General features: G+C 46.7%; 1 protein-coding gene across 1 annotated transcript in view; it reads left to right on the top strand.

Moving 5' to 3' along the window:
- The window catches only part of LOC8030143 (transmembrane protein 266), a 55343-nt gene that overhangs the window by 13255 nt on the left and 21477 nt on the right, over window positions 1-20611 (top strand). The window contains exons 4-7 of the mRNA XM_042290414.1: window positions 522-658; window positions 1268-1321; window positions 4885-5023; window positions 18570-18685. Coding sequence (XP_042146348.1) covers window positions 522-658; window positions 1268-1321; window positions 4885-5023; window positions 18570-18685 — 446 coding nt within the window. The remainder of the gene's footprint in view (window positions 1-521; window positions 659-1267; window positions 1322-4884; window positions 5024-18569; window positions 18686-20611) is intronic.

The raw sequence follows: 20611 nt of genomic DNA, 5'->3' as shown, positions 1-20611 counted from the left end.
TCGGAAATCACTTTCTACCTTTTCATGGTTAGTGTATTTTCAAGTTGCAATCTTTTTGGAAATAAAAGAAGTGTATTTGGATGGGAATGTAAAAATAATTTATGCAAGCAATTTTTTTTTTTTACATCAAAGTTTTTTTAGATGCTTTGACTGAAGTTGCATTGCTTCAATTGAAATCTTTTGCTTAGCTGCACTATGATTCCTTATATGTCATTGTAATATTTCTAGAATGGAGCTTGACACCCAGATTTTCCACTTTCCACAAAATGGGAAACTTTGCTGCATATATCTGATAAAATTGTGTTTTACTCGAAGAGAGAATAAGTTTATCTGCAGCTGGATTATGGAACTTGTCTTGGGTGGCTTCAACTAAGAGCAGTTTCATAATCCAGCTGCAAGTGGACTGATTTCCTCCTAGGCACAGAAATAAAGCCATGCAATGTGATTTCCTAACCTCGAATTTAGTTGTCTAACCTAAGCTGACCCACATTGTTTTTTTCTTTATTCACATCCCCTTGCAGATCCGGCATGGCATCCCAAAAATTATAACTGCTCTGTCAATCAAACTCTGCCTGCCTATCCCAGTGCAAGGTTGAAAGCAGCCAAAACCATATTGTCCTACCTAAGCCTTGCCATACTAACTATATTTTTAACTGAGGTGAGAATGCATGACATGACCCTTCTTAGACAGGCAAGGCTTCAGTGATATTACTTTATCAAATACTAACTTGTTATGGGTGATTAAAATCTGTTTTTGCCTCCACAGCAATTTATGATGTGTTGTTTCTTTAAGATATTTCTCAGTAGAGATGTATCATTGTTTATTTGTGGCATCTCACTGTTGTTGATAAGATGTGCTTGTAGTTTTAATGCTGATTTGGAATTTAGGATGAGGTTGCATGAAGGTCTAATCAGATGTAATCACTTGGAATGCAAGTGAAGCAAGTAATACTGTACTAGTCTGCATCTTTTATAATTAAATCTTGACATATTTCCTGATGACACCATTGCTCTAGCAACATTATTTAATGAAATAAGTTTTGAGAAGATGACATATCTTATGATTGTAAGCAGAATCCTAGTCACTGTAAAGTTTTCTCTGTAATCTGTTAACAATAGGACTGATGGGATATTTATTACGATTCTGAAATGCACTGGCATTGAACTATACGTCATACAAAGGTCAGCTTTCGTGATGAAAACAATGTCCAGAGTGATTATAGCAGCAGTAACGGTGTTTGATGACTGCTTATATTCTCTATTACAGGTCATATTTAGGATTGTGACTGGGAAGTCTAGATTTCTAGTGCAGGGATTAGAGGTAAGTTTTATATTCTCCAAGAGAATGCTTTCCAAACTGAAGATTTGTGCTTGAGTTATCTACTGCTCTCATAACAAATGCTGTCAGAGTGTAGTATGAATGGCTTCATCTCAAAAGTTGGCTCATCTTAAGAATTAATGAGGGCTTGCTTATGCATAAGCCACCATGGATGATATACAGCATGCAAGTTTGTTTGCTCATTGCACACCTTGTGTGTTTGTTTACCAACCAGATGCACCCACATGCTTTTGTTTCCCCCAACCTCCACCTATGGTGGTGCACGCATGGCTGCTCCGCCATCGTGCATTCTCTACGTTGACCTTTGATTGACGTGCCCCTCCTTGCGTTCCAATCCACCAAAGATGCATTGTGGAACACTTTTCCACCGTATATAGCACAAGCGGTCAATGCCACGTTGTAAGGGTTTTCCTGTGGAATCGGTATCACGTGAGGTGACTGCTTAAAAGGGAAGCTGAAGAAGGTTTAAAAAAACAAGCTAGAGGTGAATTTAAATCTGAATGTGACAACCATTTGCCCTGAATATATTGTTAAGCTTGAGAAAACCCAAAAAGCCAATAGCTGAGTGTGACATCATATGTAGAGCTTCCAACTGTCCCATGCATGCCTCTCGTGTAGGAAGGTATGTGCCACCCCAAGCTCACGAAAGTTGCCGTCATACAGATGCTGTTTATGCTTCCATGTCTAGAGCATCAGTCGGGGGGCCAGTCTGCAATTTCTGTGGCATTTACAGTAGGCTCGCGGTAACTCAAACTTGGATATTTCCTATTCTTGGTAAATTCAAACACATCTTAAAATTTTAGTTGTCCCGTTATGTTTTTAATGTACTCATAAGCTGCTTAATTCGAACGGCGTTTCCGTACAATTCATACTTTTTGTTACTATGGCTCCGTTGAGTGTGCTTCTTTCTGAGCACCGGTGCACTGCAGAAAGGCAACACCTGCGGAGCTTGCTTTCCCTGGAGTTGCTTCTCCGCAGTGCATCGGTGCTCGGTGAGAAGCGCACTCAATGGGGCTCAAGCAGGGCAGAGCCATACATAGACTTTGGTCAATACTAGGAGCGCACAGAGCCAGGGCATGCACCAGATGCAGAAAGAGGGCTTGACATTCCCTCTGGGCCAACCAGAAGCCGAAAATAATTTCCTAGCGGCGGACAACGCAACTCAGCTAGCTGGTTCTGACCTAGCCACATTGTAGCTACACTTTGATCATATCAAAAAAGCCAAGAGAAGGAACGGCAGGGACGTTTTCCAGTTAATTCTGCTTTGTCGGCGGAAATAAGAACAATATAAAACTCAACTTTGACGGTGTTATTTTAGAATGCTATTACCTCAAGCCTCCTCCGTGCTTTTTAGAGACCATCAAACATGTTGGTTGCAGCTGGTAATCTTACTCGTGACGTCGCACATGTGAACCACGGTCGTCTCTGCGAGCTCTCTCGTGCTGCTCTTGTTCGGCGCCTAGGGAGTGGTAGGGATTTTTTGCCCCTTCAATAAAAAGCGTCACGAATATAAAAAGATCTGCGGACTTGTGAGAGAAGAAAACTTAGCAGCATTCTTTCGGCCACTCCCCCGACTATGTCATAACGCTAAGAATCTGTGTTCGACGAGTTTAGCGACCCTAGTTAACGGTGCACTAAAGACATTTCTCAGATCATCTGTTCTTGGTGATAACTCATTCAACGGGATCTTAGCATTCCAGAAATCGAAAAATTATGCTCGTGCGACGTCTGTTTCCCTGCTAAAAATGTGATAGAAGTTTGTACTACGCTGAGCGGAAAAATCTGGAGCACATAATTCAGCGGAGGCGCTGGCGGCGTGACGATGGGTGCGCGTCAGCCAATTGCAAGTCGCCTTTTCGAGAGAGGCGGCTTGTGACTGGCTGATGCGTGCCCCTCGTCACGCCGCCGGCGCCAACGCTGGATTTTGTGCTCCAGATTTTTCCACTTAGAAAGGGGCGTTGCACAAACTTCTAGCACATTTTTAGTAGGGAAATAGACATCGCACGAGCAGAATTGTTTTTGGATTTATAGGATGCTTGGAGTTCGTAAAATAAGTTATCACCAAGAACAGACGATTTCAGAAACTTCTTGAGTGCCCCTTTTACCGAAATACTCCTCCGTGTCAGTCACTTCTCCGGGCACAGTGGTGCAAACTTGTGAAACTTGACGCGTGAGCAGTGCTGCTAAGCGGTGAAGCCTGACACATTCATGCCCATGTAAAGCGTTGAAGTCTTCCCTGTTATGGGGCCCTCTGCATTTTTGCTTTCAGATTTAAGAGTCCCTACCACCCCCTGTTTTTCAAGATTATCTCAAAATTTTGGGTGGGTACTTTCTAGGTATTTTATGGCATACCATAAAACTAGGAAGCAAGCCCCCTGTAAAAGTTAAGAAAATCATGAAAAAATAGGAATGGATGCTTGTTATATTCGAGAGCAGGAAATCTGAAGGGTCACGTGGTAAGGTGGACCTTTATTTGATCTGATGGAACTGTACAGGAGTAGTATACTGTACAGGAGTAGTACTCATTTTTAAAAAAAACCACGCCGCTTCCATCAGGCCTGCTTTGCGTTGGCTCTCTCCCGTCAAGTTTGACTGCTTTGCACCGATGCATGTGCATAAAGCTTCACCGCTTTGCACCGGCTTCTCGGAGAAGCATCGGACATGGAGGAGCATTTAGGTTAGTTTGGGGGCTCAGAAGATTGCTGGGGTGTGGGTACTTTACATTTCCCTTGCTTATACTATTAAGTGCTTAAAAAGTAGGGGGCGGGCAATTCTCGTGACATGAACGCATGCTGTGTATCATACAGTATGTTGATTGTAGTTGTGCTTATCACAGTAGTATATGTTCATCGTGGCAGTGGGCCTGTCCTCCCGTTTCATGTATTATGCTGCCTGGTTACAGCATGCATAATACATCAAAATCATAATACAACAGTACAGTGCGATCAGAACCCCTACTGTAATGTGTTTCAAATTGCTTTAGTGAAATCTGAGCAAGTTATAATTAAGCTTATTTTTTGTGTTTGCCCATGATGCCAGTATCACTTGTTGCCACCAATATAACTTGCTACCACATGTACATATATTTCACAGTTTGGTGTAAAAAGGCCAAACCAAAACCTCCAGTATTTTTATTTGTTCTTATAAAGTAGACAACCACAGTTTGAATTTGTCACCTTCATGGCTTAATCATGTTGCTCTTTCAGGTAGGGCATACAAAAAACTATGATCTCTTGTTTTTTGTATGTTGACTAAACTTTGATTCTGAGTTGCCAGATACGATCACGGGATATCACAAAAACAACTTTATTTTCTAGTAACTTTTTGGCATTGCCAGATCCTGTATTGGCACAACTGATAAGCATGAAATCTGGTCATGTGAAAGAGACATTGTTTGATAGCTTTGAATTTGAAGGGAAACAAACACCAAAAGCCAAACTTCAATCTTGCTATTTTATTGTTTCTTGTGTTGATCTTTGCGAAACAGGTTTTACGAGCTCCTTCGACTCTTACAATTTGTTCCCTATTTTTGTATTTTTTGCCAGATACTAGATGCAGTCATCATCATCACAGCCTTTTCGCTGGATGTGGCTTTCTATGCATCGCCTACAAAAGACAAAGCCAAGGAGGCTGCAGTGCTGATAGTTCTTTTAAGGGTCTGGAGAATCAAGAGGGTTATTGACAGTAAGTACTACTTTCACTTGCTTTCTTGGGGGATGTTTAAAAGAGTACAGCGTTTCAACTAAATGTGAGGACCACACAAGCTTAAATTGGACTTGGATACGTTATCTGCTAAGCCCAATAACATAACCAAATCATAAGGGGCATTTCAGCTTATATTGCAGTATCTAATGTCACTCAGATAGATTGGCACCGGACCATAGCAGGACACCTATTATCGTTGTCAAAAGCAGCGTTGGGCCAAGTACAGTCGCAAAGCCCGTCAGCTACCTCGCAGGAATGCTACTGGAAGAGGAAATTTTGCATGTGGTGCTTCAAGCACTGTTGCCTCTTAACACTTTAGCTATTTGAATTGGCCTTTTTTATTCCGAGAAAGTAATGATGGAGTGTGATCATCAACATCTCACTTTCTGGAAGCTTACTGAAATTTACAAGTAGATTTTCTACTTGAAGTAAAGTCAAGCACAGTATTTACATGATTGTACGCAGCAGACCCTTCTTTTATTATATAAAGAAATTTCAATTGGGGTCGGAGGGGGGGGGGGGGGGGGTGTTCTATATTTAGAGCCATACTGTGCCAACTTTGACAAAGCCCAAATAACTGAACTTCTGAATGCACTTTAGTGTTTTTTGAGTTCCTAGGTATTTACTCTGTGTCATTCTGCTCTTCTTTATGAGAAGTCTTTTTTTTTTTTCCACTAGTCTTGACCTTATACATGGGGCAGGCCAACAGGGGAGGCCAAGCATAGGAAGCGAGCAAGCCGGCCGTGTCGCGGCGGTCGCCTATTGTTCGCCGCGACCTGGCGGTAGCCGCCGCAAGAACATCGGGCAGCAATGGCGACGAACAACACGGCGGACAGTGTCCCCGTCGTGATTACGACGGAATTTAAGGCAGCTACGAGTTCGGAAAGTTCCTTCGGAAGCCGGTGCCGCCGGCTCAGAATCATCGCGAAGTAATAGCAAAGAACAGCACACAGGACAGTGGGCGACTAAGAATCCGGAAAGCTTCTTCGGTAGCCGGTGCAGAATCATCGGGGGGAGCAGTGGCGATTAGCAGCACAGCAGACAGTGTTCCCGGGGTGATTACGACGGGGTTTAAGGCGGTTACGAATCCAGAAAGCTTCTTTCGTGGTGCCAATATGACGAAGAGAAAACTGTTTCATGAATCTGGCCGCGTGTGCGACGGGAAGGAGGTCTGTTTCGACGGACAAGTGGATGTCACGGAGCGCCATACTCTGCAAACAGAATTAAGCGTGCCCGCAAAAATTTTTTGTTGGCGTTGAGTGGACTGCGGTAATTATGTACGTTTATTTCTGAATCAGCTTGACAATAACTGGGCGATTTTTTTTCGCGCCCTTCCGCGATTCTCTTTACTATCTTCCTGTAGGCTGATGGAAACATCCAACGGTAGTCTTAGGAGGGCGACCGCATTCCGCTTCTCGATTCCGGTGAAGTATTTGCTGCATACTTTAGAGTTTGCCGTCGGTGTCGATGCTGTTCCATCGTCGCTAGAAGAGAAAAAAAGTTAATTGTATTATTCGTCAGCAGCACAAAGCGCGAACTGGAAGGTAAGAAACACCACTAACCTGTATGGACGCACAAGTCGTACCCAGGTCGCGCAGTACTCCGCCTCGTACGGCTTCGAAGGGACGATGTAGTACTTCGTGCCGTGCGCGATCTTGCCAACCACGCAGCAATTGTTGCGGCTTTCTTGGTGCGGAATAGCCATCTCAGAAATTACAGCGCTAACCCACTACAACGCACAACCAACGCAGCGACTGCCAGAAGATGCCCGATGCAACGGTCCCGTTTGCCGCTAGGGACGCCCTGGTCGGGGCTTGAATTAGATCCGCACGGTTCCTATAACAGCAAGCTGTGCAATGACATCACTAGCTGTTTCATTTATGAATATACACATCTATGAATATGAAAAGGGCCTGTTAAATCACTGTCACATAAGGTCCACGTTTGTGAGGTGCTAAATATTTTTTTTAATATTATGCGTTGCCATGGTATAGGTTTATGTGCACAAAAGGATGAGGGGTGTCGATCTTCAGTATCTTCAGAAAAATATTTGTACCTAAAAATTCATTGAAACAACCGTTGGATTCACATGCAGTTATTTGCAGGCCATATTTCCTTTAGTTTTGAAAACCAGGTGACATTTAGCCCCTATTTCAACGTTCTTGAAACTCGTATGCTGCTCCCAACTTGCTCCAAGACCTCGTGTTTGCTGCCGGCAGCCTGCTCCAAACTAGTTTTTTCTGCTTCCAAGATTGCTCCAAATCTGCTTTGCCAGTTCCATCCCTGTGCAATACATTCAATGCATTGCAGTTCAAGTTAGCTGCATCCGGTAACCCATTGTTAGGGGAAGTGCCCAGATGCCTGCACATAACGTGGGCCACACCCGTTGGATTGCATGGGCGACCGCTGTAGCCGTTTCGCGCTGAATCCGAGAGATGGCGCAGCAGCCACGGAGCGGGAGTAGAAGGATTAAGGAGAAAGGGGGGGGGGAAGGGACGGCCTGTGATGAACGGAGAGGCATAGTTATACCTGTGATACTGCGCTGATACCGCTGCACGCGAGTAAGCGAGAAAATAATGTGTTTAAGCGAGATTGCTTGCATGTGGGTCATGACCGAGACTGGCCGAGACAACCAGCGACGAGGTACGTCACAAGTGGGGGCTTGTCCCTCGGACCTGGACCTTCAACAAGCGCGGAACCGACGTAAACAGTCCGTTACTTGGTTTAGCTCTTCAGGTTCTTTGTGCCCACCCGGACTATGGATTAAGTGACCTCGTGCACTTTAGTTGCTCAGCCTGACTGACGGGGCTCCCCTAGACAGTGAAGCAATAGCAGCGACTGTCTGCACCCTGCTCCTAAACAGGCCGATGGATGCGTAGCAACCGGCTACGGATCCGGTGCGACTGATGCCATGGAAGTGCAGAAATATTCAGTTGCTAAAGCTCATTGGATACAAAGACCACCAGAACCCCAGTGAGTTCATAGAGAAATTATAAAATTTCTGCCTTGTCTCTGGAATCGGAGGCAACAAGCGCATTCACCAGGTGCTTCCCGCTGCCTTGGAAGGCCCTGCCAAGCTGTAGTGGCGGTTCTCCGGCGGGTTTGAAAACTGGGACACATTCACCAAGGAGTTACGTGCAGAGTTTGCCTCTGTCGACTACAAACATTGGTTAAAGGAGAAGCTCGAGCATCGAACCCAGCACCCAGAGAGAACCGGAGCCACTTTTTCTTGTCATCGCAGAGTATTTTGACGGGATAGGCGAAACCGTGTCGGACGCGGACAAGGTTGCAACCGTCCGCAGGCAAATGCATCCCAAGTTCCAGGGCTTGTGCTAGGGTGTGGCAACGGTTAAACCAGCTGAACTACGAAAATAGGGAGAAACGAGTAAAGCGATCGCTTGTCTTTACTCCTTTCTCCCTATTTTCGTAGTTTAGCTGGTTTAACCGTTGTAATATGTACCACCAACTAGCTCAGCTTCTACCCCCTGTTAGGGTATGGCCTTTGCAAACCTGCGCAAAATGGCCAAGGCTGCCGGCGGCGTTATGGAGATGCGTGGCACCGGCTGAAGTATGCAAGAACGAACCAGGTGGCTAAGGATCTCGCTCCTTCGTCGAGCACCATCCAGTCGCCCTAAACCAGGGCTACACGCTGAGCGCCAACGTCAACTACTATGGTGTCACCCTGGCCCAAGGCCACCCACCAACTCCAGCAACAGTGAGTGCCAGCATCGGTCCCCACCCATGGTGGCCCCTGCACCCAGTGGCAGTGCAGGCATCCCACTGCAAGACCCAGCAGCTGGCCACAGCCCCCGCTCCTTTCCCGCCCATACCACAGCAACTACCGCAGTGGACCTTCCAGCAGGCCCAGACACTGACAGTCGTGGCCCCATACCAGCCCACGTCCCGACCGACACCGCAGTGGACCCAGCCGTGGGCCTCGGCGCACACCAGCAGGGAGCACCAGCAGTGCCAGTGCTGTAAAGGCGCGGGGCATGCGGCCGGGAGCTGTGCCATGGGAAGACCATGCAACCAGCCCTGCTATTACTGCTGCAGCCAGCGAGGACATCTCCAAGCCAACTGCCCGGGAAACGGGTGAACATAGAGGCTGCCCCGGCCAGCATCTACGAGACTGCCGTACAAGTGGCAGCCACAGCCTGAGGAAAGGAGTGCTTACTTGAGCTCACCATAGGAGATAGGGTTTTTCATGCCCTCTCAGATACGGGATCTAGCGTCAGTTTGTTGGGGACACAGCTGTAGCTGCAACCCGAGCAACTGGTGCAGGACTCGGAGAGGAAGCCCACTCCCTCCGGTTAACGACGAAATGGTCCAGCACCACGCAGTTCATCAGGTGCCGGATTCGTTGGTCTGGTGGACGCCGAAAACAATGCTTCATTCATATGCTTGAGGTCCTTGAGGGAATAAAACGCAAGCACTGCATGGCATTTCTTGACGACATCAGGAGCACATCAAGCACCTGCAGAACGGTCTGCACCAGATCGCCCAAGCAGGGCTCACAATCAACCCAAAGAACGGGAAAGCGTGCAAACAGTTCTCAAATTCCTCGACCGTGTGATATCCCCGGGAAGATGTCAGCCAGATCCTGAAAAGGTGCAAGCTGTTGAGGCCTACTCCGACCCAACATCCGTCAAACAGTTGCGGGCATTTCTGGGATTAGTAGGGTATTACCACAGCTTTATCCCAAGATTCTCTGACATCGCGAAACCACTGACAAGGCTACTTAGGAAAAACGTCCCCTGGACGTGGGAGCAGTCACAACAGACCACCTTCAGGTCCCTGAACGCTCAGCTAAGAGAAAAAGCAGTGGTTTGTCTGCCCGACCTCAACTGCCCTTTTGTCATTGAGACGGATGCCAGTGGCATTGGCATCGCCGCAGTCCTCCTGCAAGAACAGGACGGTCAACTCAGGCCAGTCTCCTTCATCAGCTGAACTCTGGATGATGCTGAACGGAACTACACTGTTCAGGAGTGGGAATGCCTCGCAGTGGTCTGGGCTCCGGACAAGTTTCGCTCGTACGTGGAATTCACCCATTTCGAGATATACTGTGATCATGCATCCCTTGCTTGGATGTTCAGCACAGAACAGACATCCAGCAGGGTCAGAAGATGGGTCCTGCAATTGCAAGGATTCAACAGCACTATCAAACAGCGAAGAGGGAAGGCCAACATCCCTGCAGACGCATTAAGCCATTGCCCACTGCCTGCAGCAGACACTACTTTACCATCCATCGCAGAGGATTGCTTCCCGATTCAGATGGATGAGCCGAGTCCCTCTATACATTTCGAAGAGCTGGCAGCCCTGGAGGCTAACGACATATCGCTACTCTGAGACGCAAACAGGCTGGCGACAGAGCAACTTAAAGATGACTGCTTGAAGGCGATAATCCAGTTCCAAAAAAATTAGAAACGTTTACAATTCCCTGTAATGCCGAATTAGAGCGCAGCTCTTGAGGAGGAGGGGAGGGTATGCCTGTGTGACGTCACGAGAGTGACTTCACTCGTGACCCTTGTGACGTCACACATGACCCTCGTGACGTCACTGGGGACCCTCGTCACCCTCGTTACGTCAATCGTGACGCTTATGACCTTTGTGACATCATTCGTGACCCTCATGATGTTAAACATGACCTCGTGACGCCACTGGGGACCCTTGTGACGTCATTCGTGACCCTCGTGACGTCACTGGAGACCGTTGTGACGTCATTCGTGACCCTCGTGACGTCACTGGAGACCCTTGTGATGTCACTGGTTACCCTTGTGACGTCACTCATCACCTTTGTGACGTCACATGGTTACGCTGACGGCGACGCCGCTCAACCCGGAAACGGGCGCCTAAGAGGTGCTCTCTAAAACAGACTTGCTTTCGTCTGAGGCTGAGGCACGCACAGTACAAGACCTGGCAGAGAGCATCGAGATCAACACCACGGGCCTCCTGACGTATGTGGGACGGAATACCAGGGCCCCCTGGCTACCCCTGCACCTGAGGGTGCTGCTTCTGCAAATGGAGCATAACGATCCATTGAGCGCCCATGCAGGGTACTTCAGAACTCTCCGACGCATCCAAGAGAGATTCTATTGGCTCGGAGTGCAGTCCCACATATCCCGCTACGTCCAGTCTTGCAAGTTTTGCCAGGCTTTCAAGCCACGCCGACAGAAGCCCAAGGGTCTCATGGACAGCTCGTGGTCAACAAACACTATGGAGCAGCTAAGTGTCGACCTGATTGGACCTCTCCCCACCACAGCATAGCAGAACGAACACATCCTGGTTCTCGACAAGCTCACCAAGTTTATTGAGCTCCACCCTCTTCGTGCACCAGTGTCCCGAGCCATTTTTCGAGAGGATGGTGGATGTCTTCTGCTACCACTGTGTTGCTCTGAGCATTCCCAGCGACAATGGCGGGCCATTCGTCAGCGGGTTGTGGGAGGGCATAATGAAAGCTTCTAGCATCAAGAACCACCACACCGTGCCCTACAGACCAGTGGGTCAGACCGTCGAGCGGCATAATGCTACAGTGAAGCAGGGAATCATGGCATAGAGCACTACCCACGGGGACTGGGACAAGCGCCTGCCAGAGGTGGCATTTGCCATGAGAACCTCGGAGAGCGTGGTGACTGGCTATACACCTGCTTTCCTGTGCTACGGCTGTGAGCTCCACACGCCCTGGAAGTTCACACCTTTGCAGGAACATCCAGAGGCCCGACTTCCCTCTTCCCATGTGTAAGCCATAGAGCTCAGGCAGCACCTCAGAGATGCACTTGCATTTGCAAGGGAGCACCAGACCAGGGCACAGGCAGGGGTGTGACATCTGTGCCAATTACGCCATTTGGATACAAACCCAATTTTCTCTGCCTAGTTGTGCCAAGAACGCGAAATTGGTCGAAATTGCGCCACACTGCACCAAAGTAACTCAAAAACTAAAAAAAAAAAAGTTTGCGGCGACGCTAGGTTTTGCGGGAAACAAGAGCTTAGTTGGCAACATTCAATCTCGTCGTACACGGCACGAGTACAGGGTGGCACAAGGAACCACCAGATTCGAAGATATCAGCTGTAGTGCGCTTCTATACCTATGATACGTGGTCTTTTCCCGATTTTCCTACTACTTTCTGCTGTGATTTCTGACTGCATGCTAACAGTGCGCTGTCACGCGGTCTCGCTGTCTGGCTGCGGGAGGTATGACGCACAGGCTATCAAGATGAGCAAACCTAAGTATTTCTTTCGTTTTGAGAGTAAACCTTTTCTTAAAAGTGCTATTGAGCATTTCAGTCGTGTAATTGTTCATTCGTGTGTGTCCCTAATATTGTCAAAACGGTTGTCGCCGTCGCCGTGAGTACTTTCGGTTATTACACGTGCGCTTCCAGTGCGTGAGCAATCGAATGAATCAGTCACACACTCGTATTTTAGCGTCCATGTGGTCCTTATAGTTTTTCTACCAATTCACTATTTACCTTGTGACTCACTTTTGTGGGGAGTTTTTTCTATCTGCACGTGCTTTTTAGAGCATCCAATCGATGTCTGGTTCAGTAAACCGTGCTTCCCTGTTCATGCTCTGGAATCGCCGCTTTCAAAATTTTTGCACTACAGTTGCGCTTTGGCACCAGTTTGTATAAGCTTGAGGTACCTGGTGCCCACCTAACTTTGCAGCAAGCCTGTGTTTTCTGTCCTCATCTATATGCATAAAACTCGCGTTTGCCTTTTCCGTTTTTTTTTTCTTTTATATTTTAATTGTTGCTTATCGGCGCTGATGACTTATTGGAACCAGGGTGGACAAAAATGATGATTAAAAAAGAAAAATCTGATATATATGATTTATATCTTTCTACGCTTCTACGATTTATATCAGATTTTTTATGATTTAAATTTCTGATAAGCTGCTCTAACATTTTCTGCTCCTAATCTGCTCCAAACTGTAGACTTTTGTGCTTCGAAGTTGCTCAAGAATGCATAAACTGCTGCTCCAAAACGAGAATTTTGTGCTCCTGAACTGCTCCAAAATCCAGATTTTTCTGCTCCAAAAATTGCTCCAAAACCTGTTTCACCTGTCTCACCCCTGCACAGGAGTTTCAGCGGCACCAATACGATGCCACATGACAGCTATGCCACCTTGGTGTGGCTGACTTGGTGGTCCGTGATTTGCACACCCTAAGCCGCGTGAGCCACTGAGTCGCAGCCAAACTGTCCCCCTGAGACATTCCGGACCTTTTGTGGGTGCCGCTAGGCTCGGGCGCATTGTTTATAAACTGCAACATCCGACCACAGGCTGAGCATGCGGTCTGGCCAACGTGGACCAACTTGTGCAATACCAGAGCTCTTGGGACTCTACATGCACGAATTAAGGGGGGGGGGGGGGGACTGTTAGTGGAAGCGCACAGATGTATGCACATAATGAGGGCGGCACCTGTTGGATTGCATGGGCAACCGCTGTAGCCGTTTCGCGCTGAGCCTGAGAGGTTGCGCAGTGGCCGCAGTGTTGGAGCGGAGGAACTAGGGAGGGAGCGGGGGAAACAGGAAAGTCGGTGAGGACAGAGAGGCTTAGCTATACCAGCAATACTGCTGCGCACGAGTAAGCGAGAGAATAACGGGCTTAAGCGAGATTGCTTGCGTGTGAGTCGTGACCAAGACTGACCGAGTCAGCCAGGAGAGTTTATTCTGCTTCAATGACTACAGACTTGCAGCACCCAGACTTAAGTCACATCGGATAGAGATTGTGGCTTGATGCTTGGATGAAGCCTTTTTACAGTGCAAGTTTCTATGCAGGCAGCTTCAACCTTTTGTTTCTTTCTGGTTGGCTGTCAGATGGGTTTTATCTCATGGGAGCGCTTCCTAGCGGCAGCTGACCAATGGCTTCATGACGCGGTGTGTAACGGAACAGCCCGAGCGGAGGAGGCTGCTTACCCAAGACCGAAATCACGGCCAAACTTAGGACGCTGCAGCGATTCTGCTGGCCAAGCAATCCACGCTTATCGCCACTCCTTTGAAAGACTATGTATAGGCAACTGCTGAAAGCATCGGTTATTGGATGGCCCATTCAGTAGAAACGTGAAAGGCCCACTCAGTGATCCACCCATTCTTTGTCAATTTTAAGTCACTTATGCATGACGTTTGTGTGAATGTCCCCTGGTGGGCAAAAATGCTGAGGTTTCATCTGTTCAACCACAGTTTTGACCTTGAGCAAAAAGCTTCCTCTGCTCGGGCTATTTCATCGATTGCCACGTCACTTACCCTGTCTTCGGCTGCTGCCAGGATAGCGCTCCAGTTGTATAAAGCACGGCTGGCGTGTTCTGTGTAAGTTCCATGAGCGCTGTAGATGCCAAAAATGCTCAAAGCTTATCAAAGCTGTGTGTTGGGCTAGTTGGTATTGGTCTTGGGTTGCCAAAGGCATGGTAGCGCTTTTTTGGACGAGGACAAAAGAAAGAAAGACAAGACAGACACGAGCTCAGCGCTCGTGTCTGTCTTGTCTTTCTTTCTTTTGTCCTCGTCCAAAAAAGCGCTACCATGCCTTTGGCAACCCAAGACCGATGCTCAAAGCTGTCTTGTCCTGTCACTCCGTTCTGTGTTCAGAGCTTCCGAATCAATGTTTTAACTTTTGCCATTGCAACGTTTGTGCAATTTGAGATGCCCCTTTGTTTACATCGACAGTCGCTATTGGCGAGGTTCGGCAGGTTTATTCTCCAGAACCTTCCAGCATTAGATAGGCGACTGCTTCTGTGTTGTCAAAACCAGTGAGGTGGATCGTCTTTAGAAGCGCTTGAATTAGGCGGATGCGTTTGTACACTTCACGGTCGAACGCAAGGACAAAGGTTCCTTTCCCTTCTTGGATAAACTGAGACCATAAGTGCCAGTGGGTTGAGCTTCTCTGTTTACAGGAAGCCAACCCACACTGGCAGGTACTAGTGTTTGATTCCCACCATTCACAATGTCTTAAGGCGTCAGTGGTTACTGTGCTTCTCAGGCGTGCCTTTGCCATGTGCTCTACGAAGAGAAGTCTGCAAGAACAAACCCAGGTTGTAATGTCGAATCTCTGCAAGAGTGGTTACGTCCAACTGCTTCAATGCAAAAGCATTAACTGTCCCATGGAGCAAAGCCACCGTTGTCTGTAGGACCTAAACAAGCATGAAATTCCCATTGGCTGTGACGCGTCATGTGGCTTCATAGCACTGGTGTCATCGTTGCTAAGGAGCCGGCCAGACTGCTGGCAATGCAGCGGGAGGGGGGGGACGCAGGTATGCGTCCCCCCTCACGTCATTAAGCATGCGATGCTCAATCGTATGCTCAAGGACGACGCCGTCCTTAACGTCATCCTTGAAGTCGTCCTAGAGGTCATCCTAGACATTGTCCTCTAGGCGTCGTCCTTGAGGTCCTCCTAGACTTTGTCCTCTAGGCGTCATTCTTGACGTCGTCCGAGACTTCGTCCTTGAGGTCTTCCTAGAAGTTGTCCAAGATGTCGTTCTTGATGTCGTGCTAAAGGTCGTCCTAATGTCGTTTTTAAGGTGTCATTCTTGACGTTGTGCTCTAGGCGTCGTTCTCGATGTCATCCTCTAGGCGTCGTCCTAAAGGTCGTCCTAGAGGTCGTCTTAGAAGTCGTCCTAAGGTCCAACGTCGTCCTAAAGGTCCTCCTAGATGCCGTACTTAGGGCCGGTTGCACCAACGCCGCTTAGTCGGGAACCTAAGCTTAGTTTCGGTTTCGTTCGGTTGCACCAAAATCGCTTATCGCTAAACCTAGCACTAAACTATGTTTAACTTGAGTGCTCAACATTGGGCGCTTTGCTTTTGGTTGTTTCTTAATCCTGGATTTAAAATCATGGCGGCTGGTTTGTCGCGGTCGACGCGGTTGACGAAATTGGTTGTGCAAATTGTTTTAGGCTACATCAGCGTGAAAGTCTTGACAAAATGATCTTCGATTGTCATAAGGATGCAAAATATTGTTGCGTGAAGTGTTTATCGACCCCTGTTTTCAAGTTGGCTCTCCACTCTCAGGGTGTGTTAGCCCTAACCGAGATACGTACGGAGCTGTGCGGCTCACGTCTGTCTTCCCGTTAATTCTTCTGCAAACAAGCTTATTCGTATATACTTACTAATTTTTGCATAACTGTAACAGATTGTTATTGGCCACCTTGTTTATTTACACTTGCAGCGCGTATCCTTCAATCCGATCAGCGCGTTGAATAGTGGCGGTACATGATCTCGGCGATCAGCTGATTGTCGACACCTTTGCCGTTTGCATTAGATTGTGGCGCTTTTAAGAAATAAAACAGTGAAAATTTAATTTTTTTCGTTTTCTGAGTTTTGAGACAATCTTCAGTGAATTTTCCTAATCTCGCGAGTAGAGTCTTGGCTTCAGAAAACTGTATCGTTCCATAACCGTAACCTTTTTGGTGATCGCGATTTTTTAGGAATATTTGGCTTCATATCTTTCATTCGTGGCGACGACAAATCGTAACGACTACTATGCTAGATTCGTTCGTTGCTGTATCGGGGCAGGCTGGAGTAGGTGATGCGAAGAGACGACCGTTCTTATCGGCACGATGTGATGTACTAGTGGCAGTTTTTTTTTTTCTGAACTCGACAGTTTGAAACTGAAGTCCGTTTGAGGCTGCAGCGGATGTTCAACGACAGTACAATGCAGTTCTGTCACCTTGCTGGTAGCAACGAGTACCGTCGATGCAAGGTCTCGTGACCTGACCTCTCGATGACTTCTATTCGACTATTTCCGGGCATTTTCGCAGCTGCCGTGGCGAGTTCGTCACTGTTTTGAACTTCATCGGTCTCAGGCGTGACTTGATTTTAGTAGTCATCTTACCTGCCTACTTATTCTCGATGTTGTTTTGTCTTCAGCGATGTAGCGAGTAGAACGTCCTTCTCGCATTCGGTGAGATTTGGGGTCCCCGATGGCTCCTTCACCTCAAAATGTGATCACGAAAACTACTGCCACTGTCAAAATATCCTGTTATCAACCGATATTAAACACACAATCACAGATGTAAAGAGCATTCATGTTTGTTTAAAGCTTTGACTTCTGTTATTGAAAGTTAAGCGAAAAAATGATTGAATTTGAAGACCTTTCATTTGTTACTCACCGAAGAAATGCAGCGAAAAGCAGATGCCGACGACTACTACTACGGCATTTTTTTTTTGTTTACATCATGTTTACATCTCTCTGCCAATCGTATTCGTCTCTCTGAGCGTTCCCTAGTTCGCTCTGTTTGTCCCTACATTCCCTAGGCAAATCCAGAGTTTAGCTAGGGGTGCGTCTGTAAAGCCGGGTTTACGTTGGTGCAACCGGAATTTAAACCCGTGCTTATCCGAGCTCGGTTTAGCACGCTAAGCCGACTTAGGAAAGAGCCGCTTTGGGTTAAGGTAAGCGACGTTGGTGCAGCCGGCCCTTAGTGTTGATCTCTATGATGTCACCCTCGTTGTCGTCCTACACGTTCTACACATTACCGTATACACATTACGTATAAGACGCACCCCCCACTTTTTGCAAGTTAAGTAAAAATTAGTATATAAGATGCACCTGTGTATAAGATGCACCGCCGAAAATTGTGAAATAAAAGTGTGTCTTATGTATGAGACGCATCATTGTATAAGACGCACCCCCCACTTTTTGCAAGTTTCTAAGTAATATTTAGTATTTAAGACGCGCCGCCGAAAATTTTGGAAAAAAAGTGCATCTTTTACACTGGAAAATACGGTACTCGAAAACATTTCACCCGCGGGACTGTAATGCTTTCGCTTTCCTACACGTAAGCAGGGTTAAGTGTCCTCCTGTAATTTTTATTCTTCAGATGCTCGAAAAGTGAAAGCGTCCTCTCACAGAGTGCAGCATGCCCCCATCCGATTGCTTCTCTGTGCCTTACATCAGCTGCACTAGCAAAGTCTTTTCCCGCATGCTCGGCCTCTACAGAATTGGGGTGGCTTACAAGCCCGTGTCAACGATCGGCCATTGTCTCTCCCTCCCGAAGGATCGGCACCCCCAAATAAAAGGCTCAAGGTGTCGTCTACCACATTCCATGCGGGAATTGTCTGACCTCATACGTCGGGGAGAGTAAACATTTTCCAGAGAGGCTCACGCGACACAAATGCAATCTCCGAAAGAAAGATGTGGAAGCAAGCAACAGGTGGAAGGTAAAACGGGCCGCACGAGACTTTGACAGCAGCACCGTGCTGGCCTTGGAGAAGTTTTGGAGAAAGCGACTTTTTGTTGAGTCTTGGTTTATCCAACAAACAAAAGGAAATGTAAATCGTCCCTCGGGCACCCTGCTTAAAAATTATGTTTCAGGGCTGCGTGACGTTGGGAAAGCCCCATACATCCGTGTGTGCATTCAGCGACGCATGTCCTTACCGGCACTCGCCCGTCAGCAAGAGACCAAATCGGTCTTGAAATGTTGGAAGACTGTATGATAAACTTACGGTTAGAGTTCATAATTTTTGTTGTTGATTGAGTGTAGCTTTTCTGTTCAGTTACTTTTCTTATGAGTCACAATATTTACACCTGTCTTAATCGTTTTAGGTATTGTTGACGTCGAGAAACTCAAACTCAGCTACATTATCAGCGAGTACCAGCGGGAGAAGACGATATCAGAAAACAAGGGAGAAGTGCTCATACTAAGGGTGGAAGACTTAGAGGTAAGTGTTGGCCTAAGTTCTACAATTGTAAGCTCTTGTTCAGGTCTTGGATGTCTATACAGGGAAGTTATTTTCATCCCCAAAGGGCTCTGGGCCCGTGCACGTTAGGTGCTCAAACCAGAAATATAAGTGGTTTGGCTATGGTTACGGGACTTGTGGTAACTACAAAATTGGTTTCATTTCAGTTTTGTGAATTATGGTTTTCATAATTTTGGTTACTGCATGGGATACTGCTTATTTCCTTTCAAGTTAAACGGCAAATAAATGATTGTCAGAGAGTTGCTCCAGTTACAAAAAATAGGCCTCAATGAGAAACCTAAATCCTGTAAACGGTAGTACTTAATTTTTACAAGCTCAATATTTTGCGAATTTCGTAAACTTTTGTTTTCAAAAATCTTTCGTGGACACAAAATTTTAAGATTTAGATTAATGTGCTGTGTATTCATTACCATGGCTTGATATATTTGCCTATAAAAATATTTTGCAATATTTTCATTGTGACAAGGATCTGGTTCTCGCAAAAATGAGATTGTTTACAGCATTGAAAGTACCCTGAACAAACACTCGTGCATGGTTAAGCGATCCCAAATGAATGCTCACTCATGGTGAAGCGATAAACATAACGAAAAATTTTGGGCAATTGGGTTGCGATAACATAATGTTTTACAAAATGAGCGACAAACACGTAAGTACTTGCTGTGAAACCGCATGACACTAGAACCGATACTGCTGGTTGCAGTCACAAAAAACTTGCATTCCACAGAGCTCTTTCTTCACTTCTAAGAATGTTATCACAAGTGATTCATCAATCCACAGATATTTAACTTTTAATGTGTATAAAAAAAAAATGACCGCATCTCCACGTGGTGAATGATGTTGATTGGGGCGAAGCTCTGGTGGTTTTGATGATACTGATTCTATTGCTCATAGGTAGTGCTGATGGTGCTGATTTTTTTTATTGCTCATAGGTAGTGCTGAGTGCCGGGTTGTGTTTCGACTTCATTATTACTGCTTTATGGTCGGTGAAATGCACAGCCAGTGGTTCTTCTAGACAGGGGTGGAACGGCTGCCCCTTGCGCAATTTTGCGCCAGACGCATATGTCTGCGCCATTCTGCGCCATGTTGCAGAAACTGCGCCACAGCCAATACCTCGCGCCATTCTGCGCCAAATCGCAAAACGTGCGCCAAAAAACTTTTTATTTTGTCTTGGTTTCGGTTTTATTGACTCGATTGGCGACAATGAGCGCGTTTAGCCTGGTCGGCTTTGCAATCCTTTGTTCCGTTTATTCTCCCTGTGTATCCCGAGTCGGAAGCGCGCGAAAAAGCTCGGATTCTAAGCGCTACACCACTTGCGACTGGATTGTTATTCTTCAACCATAAGTGGTTAAGCAGGTCGGCTGAGGTGAGGTCGAGTCGTTAAGCGTCAGAATGCCTGAGGCTCTGCGGCCCGGGATCCGAGATCCGGACGTCAGCCAGTTGAAAACAAATGAGCAAAATATTTCTTTTAGTACTTCATCGTTAGAAGTTGGAACCTTATTCTCGCAAGATAAATCGTGATTTTATAGAACTGAAACGCAGTCTGATCCGAAACCTTGCCGACGAGCAGCTCTTACGCGAGTGGTAGATCTACTCGGCGTACTTTAACCTTGCTGCTGCTTATCACTTCAAATACGATAACTTCGTTAATCGTAGCCTGCTGCTTCGATATCGAGTTGCATAATAGGATAAACTCGAAATTTGTTGCCTTGTTTCTCTGTCCAACTGCAGGTCCATTGCTTACGCACGTCACGTGGTTCGCACATATCATGACTACACTCTAAAAATGGTCACGCAGAGCAAGCGTGACGCAAAGCGATTTTTTGCACGCTTGTTCTAAGCGTGGTGTTTTTCAACGCTTAGAGTTCACGCTCCCTAAGCCTGAACTGC

Source organism: Ixodes scapularis, unplaced genomic scaffold, assembly GCF_016920785.2.
Source record: "Ixodes scapularis isolate PalLabHiFi unplaced genomic scaffold, ASM1692078v2 PGA_scaffold1__304_contigs__length_218370807, whole genome shotgun sequence".
In the NCBI taxonomy this organism is placed as follows: domain Eukaryota; kingdom Metazoa; phylum Arthropoda; class Arachnida; order Ixodida; family Ixodidae; genus Ixodes; species Ixodes scapularis.
The sequence above is the reverse complement of the archived record's forward strand: the minus strand, read 5'-3'. Positions and strand labels throughout refer to the sequence as shown.